Source organism: Dufourea novaeangliae, unplaced genomic scaffold (genome assembly GCF_001272555.1).
Source record: "Dufourea novaeangliae isolate 0120121106 unplaced genomic scaffold, ASM127255v1 scaffold14, whole genome shotgun sequence".
In the NCBI taxonomy this organism is placed as follows: domain Eukaryota; kingdom Metazoa; phylum Arthropoda; class Insecta; order Hymenoptera; family Halictidae; genus Dufourea; species Dufourea novaeangliae.
In genome coordinates this window covers 778,802-789,574 of record NW_015373890.1, presented here as the reverse complement: position 1 = coordinate 789,574, position 10,773 = coordinate 778,802, and the positions used below count along the sequence as shown (strand labels likewise).

At 40.6% G+C, this 10,773-nt stretch overlaps 1 protein-coding gene across 1 annotated transcript in view; it reads right to left on the bottom strand.

Moving 5' to 3' along the window:
• The window catches only part of LOC107186231 (glutamate receptor ionotropic, kainate 2), a 178,409-nt gene that overhangs the window by 22,554 nt on the left and 145,082 nt on the right, over positions 1-10,773 (bottom strand). The window contains exons 7-9 of the mRNA XM_015574057.1: positions 9,565-9,585; positions 6,421-6,573; positions 1,597-1,818 (exon numbers count right to left, since the gene is read on the bottom strand). Of these exons, the coding sequence (XP_015429543.1) occupies positions 1,597-1,818; positions 6,421-6,573; positions 9,565-9,585 (396 nt within the window). The remainder of the gene's footprint in view (positions 1-1,596; positions 1,819-6,420; positions 6,574-9,564; positions 9,586-10,773) is intronic.

Genomic DNA, 10,773 nt, shown 5'->3' with positions numbered 1-10,773 from the left:
GTATTAATTAGAATATTAAGATAATATTAGTTCTAAGCTGAAGAACGAAGACAACCGACGAGGGAACTTAGTTTTTTATAGGTTTAGGCTCAAGAAAGAAGTCATCCGCCGAGGGATTTTAGTACCGATAGTATTAGATAGTTAAGATTTAAGTTATTTATAAGGTTTATTGTGAAAGGTGGGAAGATGTAGAACTTGTGATTCCATCTACCTGCCTTGGGCCTCCACTCGCAGCAACCTCCTCGTGGTGAGGCCTGGGAATCGGTATTATCATCGGTAAAATACTGTAAACTGATGACAATATCGAGCTAATGGCTGCGAACTTCGAATCTATCTCATAAAATAACGTTCTATATTACATCGAACTAGGATTATTTTAGATTCTTCGGTGTCTCGTTTTCTTAAAATCATTATAACTTCGTTATTTCAATGAATTGAAGCATATCACTTTGGGAACATATTTTCAAGACACTATAACTTCAAGAAAGTACAATTAAAAAACTCGTCCATTTTTTTTGCTCCTCCGAACATTCCCTTAATACCGTCGCGAAATAAAGAACGTAAAGCGCTGAAGGGGTGGGTGTTGGGGTACGTATGAAGAACTGGCATCGGATCGTTCGAGTTTCCAGGCGTCGCGACGCGTAGTCTCCTCGGGTTTGCCAAGGACTCTTATCTGTCTCGTCTGGGGCGCTCGACGTCCTCGCTGACACTTAATGCTCGCGAACTGTCGAGCCAGTTAATACATTCGCGGTGGTGCATTACTCGCCGCAGCAATTAGCGCAGGAGGAATAAGTAACGCGGACTGGCCGCGCCGTTAAAACTTCAATTAAATCGCTCGTATCCCCGAGCTTCCTTTCGCCGGTGGCTTTCTTCGGTACCGCAAACGGGGTCGAAAAAAAAAGAGATACGTCTAACGAGCCGGCCGAGGGTGAAAAAGGAAAAGGGAAATAACTGGCTTCCGGGCCCCCGCGTTCGTTCAACTCCGTTTCTGTTTCCTTTTCATCGCGGAAAAGAACAAACAGTCGAGGCTTTAACGACAGACGAACGATTTGCCTATCTGGCCAGTGAAAGAAATTTTCGAAAATTTCGAATTCGGAGGTGAATGTGGTGGATAGAAAGAGCGTTTCCGCGTGTGTGTGACTTATTTGAGGAAATGATCTCTGAAAAAAACGGAGGTATTAATTTGTTCCAGATATTCGTTTTGTCGAATTAAATCACTTTATAAAATCAATAATATTTTATTCATTTTGATTGATATTATTCACTTGAATTTTACTGCAAACTTGTGGAAACATGATAGTTTAGAATGAAATGGGTTCTAGTGTTGAAAATTTTAGAATTTGGTTATTATAATTTCTGAAGTTTTACGATAAATCAATGAGTAGTTAGATATTTTCTGAAACTAATAATATCATGGAATGAAAGAAATAATAATGTTCAGATTCTCTGAACATTAAAAGTACCTACATATAATTTAAGAGTTCAGCACTGAAATAATTTTTCATTTATACTTTAATAGTTCTATTTCTGCAACGTTTTTCTTTGTTACATCATCAAAAATGTCTCGGTGGTTGTGCTCGTTCCGTGTACACTCACCAGTATGGTCGTCACGATGAAAGTCTTGTTCTGAAGATTCTCCACGATCTGAGTATACTCCTCTTTGTAACTTCTCGTGAAGTTTATTCCCTTCGTGCTGTTCCAGGTTCCTATCTTCTTCAGTCCCTCCTTGTTGTTCAATTCGATGATATCTAAGATGAAGTCTGAGCGAAATCCTTGATGATCGAACTTGATGATTCCTGTGAGTCCTGTCATTTCCACCTGAAAGCAAACATGATACATACGGTTATGACAAATTGATCTGTGTTTCTTAAACTTTTAAGCAAAGTTGAAAAATTGTAATTTCACATCGACATATAAGAAAATGGTTCTTCTTCTAAATTTCTTCTACTTAATTTCCTCAGACATCGGAAAAACAATATTTGTTCCAATTTGAAATAAAATTAACATCTACTATTTATATTATCTTCACCCTTATTTCTGGGAATATGTCTACCGTATTTCACTCGTATTTTACCCGTATTTTCAATAACCAACAACACGGAAATCAAGCCTCGAAACGCAATTTCGTAATTCTTGATTTTCATCTTAGTTTGGTATGCAGAATTCATCCTGTGAAAATTTTCCGCCTTTTTATTAACACTCTGTATATACATATAAACCATCGTCGAAAGTAACGGGGATTATTATAATCGACAATATCAGGCACAGGAACCAGTTTACGACCGGCAGCATATATCCTTCCTCATGTTTCGTTCACCTATAAACCGGCCACTAAAACGCTTACCAACGTACCCATTCCCCGTCACATCCTAGACCCTGAATGCTAATCGATGCCGTGCTAGAGTGACTGATGCTTCCTGGAGCCACATTATCGCCGGTTCGATCTCACGAAAGACAGCTTCCATGTTTCGCGCAGAAAGGAAACAAGGCTAAAAATAAGTATTATATACCCTCAACGAAAACGACGCAAAGTCATGCAAAATCGTTAGCCTGAAAGGAGAAAATTTTAGTATTACGACACAAACTATGTAAAGCAGGGACTGCGTCTGACGGTCAGTGTGGCGCCCAACTACCCTAATTGCAACGTAATTGGACGTCTCCGCGGCGCTAACTGCTCGAAACCGGGCAAAAAGCTTGCGTAACCGACGCGACAATGTTCCGTGGGACCGATTATCGATAGCCATCTTCCACCCGGTTACGAAGCTCGTATCTCCTCGCACAGAAACCAGCGTTGGATGGTTTATCGTTGGACTGGCTGAGGGATAGAGGGTTGGGGGGGGGGGTGGATGGAAATTAATTTCGCGGAATTATGGGCATCGATCGGCTGTCTGGGTAACGTAATAAGCCATTAGAACGATATGCTTAATCTGACTGTCCTCTATCCCCCTCCTGTCCCCCTCCCCTGACGTTCACCGTTTATTAACGAGCGGCACGAGTGCTGCCATGTGCAACGCACCGCGGGCATCCCAGAAACGGTGACGGACGACGCAGTAAACTGCGCCCGGCGCAGAAGGCAGAGTCAAAGGGGGTGGAAACCCCCCCTGGTTCCTGTGTTCTACCTACTCCCCCCGATTGTTCGACCAAACAATGGAAAGTTACTCCCCGGGTTAAACGAACCCGTCGCCGCGACCCGTTGACAAATTATAGCTCGCGGTTTTGCGATAGCGGGATTCTGGCAGACGACCCGGCCCCAGTCGCCGAACCGCCGGATGAAGACGAAATCGACCATGGCAGCGTGCAGCTTACGGTTGGACTATGACGTTAGGAATCGGTGGATGAATTTGGATACTTATAGCGACATTCTACCTCCATTTACCTGTATAGTCGATCCAACGACTCAAGTTATTAACTATGAACAAAGGGAGGTGATGCCAGTTTAGGTGAGACAGAGACTGTTGCCAGCAAATAGCTGAGTTAGCATACGAATTTTTTTATCATATTTACTGAATCGTCTTGTTGGGTGTGGTGTATTGTAGGTAAACGAAGTATTCACAGACCTTTTAAAACATAATAACTTGTTTAAAATTGGAACAAGGGACTTGAGTTTTTTTTGTGATGTTACAAAGATTAGTTTACTGAAGGATTTGTAAAGAAATTTGTGAAAGAGTTGCAATTGATCGAAAGCGCGGAGAACATAGGAAATGTGGCTTGTTACTACTTTTTTATCTGAGACTGTAATGAACATTTAGAAAATATATTTTTTAGATTTATATTAATTTACACATGCTGAAAATATCATCGAAAGCGGTGTACGTTGCTGTGGGATGCAAACGGTTAAAAATGTTGAAAATCGCAGTTCTTCGCGACTTTCGACCTACAACTCTAGTAAATCTTATGATTGTTACATTTTTCGATGCCTGTCGCTTGTTTCGAAATGTATTTATGAAATTATTATTTATGAAGCATTCACGATTGTTTGAAAACCAAAACCAGTAGAAAAGGTAGACTTGCACACAAATGACTCAGTTTGCCTATGAAGTGTGAAAAAATATGTTTGCCTATGGGGGTTAAATCGCGATTAAAAATTTTCATTGGTCTACTCTGTCACAACAAACCCCATCGAAACTCTTCAACTGACCAAATACCAATCTCGACTATGAAGATCCGTTCTTTCGAACAATTACTAGCAACAATAATATTTCCCTGGCAACGCTGCACCGTTCGTTGTTTCACCGGAGAAAAAACGGATCAACCATCGCAATACAAATATTGCACGACGATATTGCGACAAATAACGACGTAAACACGCGCGACACGCAGCTGGAAATCCGGTTGCGTCAAAAATCAGTAGCGCGCCGATAACGAGATACGGCTCGGATAACTATGTTTTCCCCGTTTTTATTCTTTTAAATATTTGTACCCGCTAACGATGTCCCGAGCGTTATTATCGATCGAACATGCGGGGGGGGGGGGCGGTTCGCGGGATTTCCATGCGTTGCTGTAATAATATTCGTCGCGAATGCAACAAAAAAAAAAGAAAATAAAAAAGCTTCTAACCGGATTGAAACCTGGCGTACGTCGCCTTTAATTTCGCTAATTAGTACGCGTGGCCGAGAACCAGAAACTGTATACCCTGCTACGAGGAGAATTGACACAGGCCCGCGTAATTTATCCCCGAAAATTCGGTCGACGGCATCAAAGCTGACCCAGTAATTATGCCGGTAATGGCCGTTGCTTCGCTGATATCCCCGCGACCGCTTGACGCGCGTCGCGGCGGCACCGAATTTATCGCGGTATCGGCTCGACTCACGCGATCACCAGCTTCGCTCTCCGGTCAGAATGACAATTCCCAGCGACCGGGGGCATACGCAGCGAGATATTTTTCCGCTCTTGTGACCGGTGGCGGAAATTTCCCGAAAATTCAGGGGATTCAACGCCGCGCGAATAATCGTGACCGTCGAACAAAACGCAAAACGCGAGCGAGCGTGTTCCGCACAGGTGATCGTCGAATGGACGCCGGTTAATCGGCCGGCCTGCCCGTGAGTCATTGATTAGAACTAGTCACCGAGAATATCGCGGTGTAATTACATTCGAGCACGTCGACCGGCGAACATGCAGTTCATATCACGACCCCTCGCTTGTTTCGGACAGGGACGGAAGGGGAGGGGGACGAGGCGCTTACCTGAACGTTTCGAGTCGCTGTGACGCGGAAACTATTGAATTGCTCGCTGGGTGGCTGTGGCAGGTATTATAAGGACGATGGTGAACACCCGCTGGAGTTTACTTAACGCTTGTTCAGTGCAACGAAACACAGTGAAATGTGATATAGTAGTGTGTGTTTTTGGTGTTTTGAATTATTTTTGTTTGTGATTAGAATTTTCTTTTTTTCTTTATTATTTATAGTTTGTGAAATTACATACGATATGTCAAACGAAAATAGGGTTAAATGCTATAACGAAGGAAGTTTTAGAATCAATTAGTTCGTTATAACATACCCCACTGTGTATTGATGTAGCTTCTTTAAAGCATCTTGTATGTTACTGCAAGAGATTCAGGTGTGAAAAAGTCATAGAAAAAAACTTCGCAATGTATAGATTTAGTGTTTTCCGATACCACGACGAAATAGGGGTGGTTTAAACGGTAGTTTCGCAAAATCCTCTGGAAGCAAAGCGGAAAAATGGCTGTCGCTTCGAGAGTATACCGAGTTAAACCGATAACTTAATTTCCACTTCCCATTGCAACGGTCCTTTCTTTCCCTTTGCCAATCACGTTATAGGCCGTTTTCCCATCGGAACGACGGGAACCGGGAATGTCATCGTCACATAAACATCGTTTCCTGATCATTCGTGGCGCATCCAATTGGACCGTTTCAAACGACATCGCGATAGGATTAAGGGCCAAATGGAATTATTCTCTCTTGTCGGAACAACACAGATTCCTCGTTTCTCTACTCCTCTTGGAAATCAGTTATTTAAAACAGTGTTCACTCAGGAAAATACGATAGTTTGCCATTACTGACACTAAGATTTCAATTCAGAACAGAACGCAACAGTTCGCAACAGTTTCATGAACCCTTTCAGCGCTAATGGAAATGAAGCAACAGATTTCAACACGGTAAAGGACTTTTCGATTTGTGTTTGCACAAGGAATATACATGTTGAGGATTGGCCCATATTTTTGGGACACCCTGTATAAGGAACGACATAGAGCGCGCAGATTCATTCCCAGTTTATTCAAAGTGCAGTGAACATCAAGAACTTGTGAATTTATCATTCTTACTAAAGTGTTTTGTGTCAGCTATAAGGAAATTGTGTATATGTGTGTGCTTTTTTGTAAGTAAACCTTTCAATCAATTTACGCTCGTAATAAACTCGGATAAGTCTGATACAAAAACTAGTCGAAACAACGAAAGGTACTTACGATTTTCATATAATTTATCAGCGAGTATCCATGTGGCCAGGTGTCGGTGGACTCGCAGGACAACGGCTTGATGTCGATCTGCTGCGAGGTGTCCAAATCGTGTAGTGCCTTCGCGAACAGGTGAACGGCGTCGTACATCAGCGACGTTTCAGTCTGAAATCGTTCGCAAACATGAAGAATGAAGCGTCGAGTCTCGTCTTACGAGAACCTGCCGTGACAAATTCGCGACGAATTCGTTGGAATCGTACCGATGTAAATCAGATTACGGGCGCGCGTTAAAGCGAATCGGATTGGAGCGAAATTCGCCTCTTGTCGCGACGCGGAATCGCCGTTTATGAGCCGGATGCTGGGCGAACCGACGAAGAATTCTCGCTCGTAAAAGGTAATGGTATCGTACGGTTCGATCGACCGATTTCTTCACCTTCGCTGCAAACGAACCTTCGATCGTCGATGAAACGGGAAGGGTAGAAATGGACGTATCGAAGGCTACGTAGCGCGTGTTCCCACGATTTCACGGCGGAATGACAACTTTGTTCCACGGGCGCCATTTGTATTTCGCGGGTTGCGCGCACAATGGTCGACCGGGCACCAACGAAATCGCTCCACTGTCCCGGACAAGCCAATATCCTTACAGGATTTTTACGAGGCCCCGTTCGAGAGCTATTTACCACGAAGGCAATCGTGTTTCTGATGTCGCGTTTATGTCGCGACACCGAAATTGCTCCACGAAATCTCGTCGCGCGGGATTAAAGGAGCTAGTTAATCTTGAAACACTTCGGCGACTGTCTTCCGAGATGTTTTTATTCGTAGACAGGCGACTCGTTTTCGTATTTTTATGTCGTTTCAAGGATCTGGTTTACGAGGAACTGAAGAACATGGATTGGGGGTGAAGAATAATTGTCTAAGTAGAGACGATTCTTCTACCTTCTTTATCGACGTTTGTTTTAGTGTATATGTCACAGTAAAAGCGGGAAGTTTAGGAAGTGTATACACTTACTAGTCAATGGATGCATTTATGTACGATTTTAGCAAGAGCAGGAACCGCATGTAAGAATGTATACTATTTTTGGTAAATGTATTAGATAACGCATACATTTCGTACAGCACGTTAGTAAAAGCATAATGTCTAAAGAAATTTTTTAAGGTGTAGGTATATTTAGAGAACAAAAATGAGAACTGAAAACTAGATACTTTATTTGATAACTTGAGGATCTTTTTTAAGAAAATTGGTTGTTCTTATTTAATAAATATAAGAATCTGGGTTAGGTTATATTTTTATTTGATACACCTAGAAAGAAACAATTATAATGTATAATAAATAATTCAATTACATAAATTGAAATAAATAAATGTTTTTATTATAATTTATAGGTCATATGGACAAATGTTAGCAAAAGTGTTTTTTGAAATTAATGTACTTTTGTTGTTGCATGCTTTTACTAAATCAGAAATGTAAGTGTATGCATTTACTAGCAAAAGTATAACATTCGTTCCTTGTGAATACATTTACTAACCAGATTAGTAACTGCATATATTGGCGAGGAAATGTATACATTTACCGAATTAACGTTTTTACTGTAACATATTATACAGGATGAGTGAATGAGAATAATTATCTAAAACGACTCGTTACCAATTGGTTGTATCAAAAACTGTTTCAAACGAATTATGTTGCATTTGAAGAAATTCATCAGGTGGATACAATTTGTACTTTTTTACCGATTAATTACAGCATAAAAGAACAACCGCAATAGTTAATTAATTTCTTTATTACTTTCCGTTTCGTTAGTTATTTCAGAATTTTTCGTCCAAATCTAGTAATTATGATCGATTCTGAGGGAATTTGGCTCCGTTAAAACCAATAAAATACGTTTGACCGAATTTTTCGTACGAGTACCTATTCCACTGTATGCCGTTCGGGATAACTTTCGGGATATTCGATTCTCGAATACGTAATTGTTAATATCCTTTTCACTTTTCAAAATATCGAACCGATAAATTTCACATCCGTAGAATTTTTGCGACCGCGCCTGGTGGCTGGTGCACTCGGGCCGACGATTTTATATCATCCCATTAACTGAGTTCACGGTGAACGTGAGTCGGAAACACGGACGGACGGGCCTCTCTCGCATTGTGTAATTTCGCGGGAGCGTGACTTTTCATGTTCCCGTGCATACGCTTCCATGATTTTCACGGTTCAGCTGTTTGACATCTGCGATCAGGCCGCGGCAATGATAATTCATCCGTAATGGACTACTTCGGAAAACTCTGCATTACGTTTATCTATTCATTAATCGCGGATGTCGTCGTCGACAACGCTTTGAGCTACGATTTCGTTGCGAGCCATCTGTAATTTGAGAAAAATCGTCTCGAAAAGGTGAAATATTGGGTCGAACGGAAAAGTGTTTGCGTTTTCTACGAGATGTCAGTATAAAAATCTATTGCATAATTGTTTGATACTTATTTTATTATATACGTTATCTTATCTAGTATTCTTTTATGAACTTTCTCTACAATTTTGTGTTGAACTTGACGGTTCCTCAACCTATTATAGAAATTATTCAAAAACAACGTGCAATAAGTTGATGGAGATTCTTTTCTTGTTGTAGAAATTATCCAAACATTTTACGTAATGTTACATAGAGAATGTCTGTATTTTATAATTGATAGAAGTGTTTTTTTCGTCAGTTTTCGGAGTGGTACTGGAAACCTGAAATTTTATGCAGCTCAAAACGGTGTGAGGATTTATGAATCATTCATTTAAATATATTTCTATAAAAGCTTAAATCCAACATATATTCTCTAAATGAATCACTTTAAACGTAATTGCAGAAGGTTTCCGAATCTTTTTAAGTCAGAGTGACATCATTTTTTTGCAAAATTTCATTTAAATTTATGAATAAGTTCAGGTGCATAAAGCGTAACTTAAACGAACTTTTACTTTCGTTTTCGTTGTCACTGAAATTGTGGAGAAACATTTCCGAAGTACTATAATAAAGTCAAATGCGCGTGGATGAAATGGTTCCCTTTTTGCATAAATTATCGCTCGTCGCCTTGAGAACAATTGCGTTTCAATACACTCGTGTTTTTTGAGCGAAATCACGCTTGTAATGGAATATTGAATGAAAATTGTAAATATATTACCTTTATGCAGGTGAGGTTATTCTGCTCCGCATGTGCATGAAACAGAAATTGAAATGAATTATACATTTTGGGAAATTGTACATGACGTGGATGAATATTAATATAATAAATGAAGAAAGTAATTGTTACTATTCCTTGAGGTCTGCTATTCTATAATTTTCCAATCTGATGTTACCAAAATATAGATAAGACAAATCCATTGATTCATATGTCGTGAATTAGAAAATATCCACCGTCATACTAACAACAGTAACAACACAATGGCCGTCAGACGCAGCTGAAGTCTGTTCAACACAAAATAACTGACAACTCATCTACAGTTTTAGAATTGTCGATAACAACATGCGTTTATCAATTTATCCGCAATTCTATGGAGGTATAATGATCATTTATCAGAGGCACGGAATCAAGTTAATTAACTCGAGTTTGTTTCGTACGATGCCAGCGACAGTTCAAAGGACACGATAATTGAAAGCTTTTATCATCCGCCGATATCAAATAATTGTAATTAATATTAGCAAAAACTAATGCATTCATGCGTCTTGTTTTCTTCGCACTTTCCATCGTCGTAATTGTTCGAAATATGAAATACTTCGTGACATATGAATAACGCAAGCCATTATACACATATTCAATCATATTCAAACGAAAGCTTGAACACGCATCCAATTACCGATATAAATGTTAGAGTATCCAATTAAAGAAAATCGCGAGTATTTCAGTCAGCGAGTATATCAGATAACTGACCTTTCCAATATTACCAATTACAACTAGCATGGTTCTTCAGTTCTTTTTCGTTATTTTGTTCTGAAGAAAAATATCTCCTTCCTCTCACCTTTCCCTACGTCAGTACCATGATCTCCATTCGAGCGTGAACATTCTCGAGCGTCAGTGGAAACGTAGCTTCAAACAAGACTTCCGACGTCTTCCGACGTTCTAAGATCGGTCACGTACCATCATTCACCTGCATCCGCTCAATTTTCCATGTGTACACGTATTTACATACTCGTCGTCGTCGCTCGCTGACTCGCGCGGAATCTCTAATGTCCGCTAGTCACCGGCAGTCGTCTCCTCCATCGGCGACCTCCCCCATGTTGGCTAACGACTTTCTGTTACGTGTAATTGCGCCGAGTTACGGGCAACAATAAACGCGATTTCGTATTCGTCGAATTCCCTTCCACCTCCCCTTCCCTCCACCCACCTCGTCCC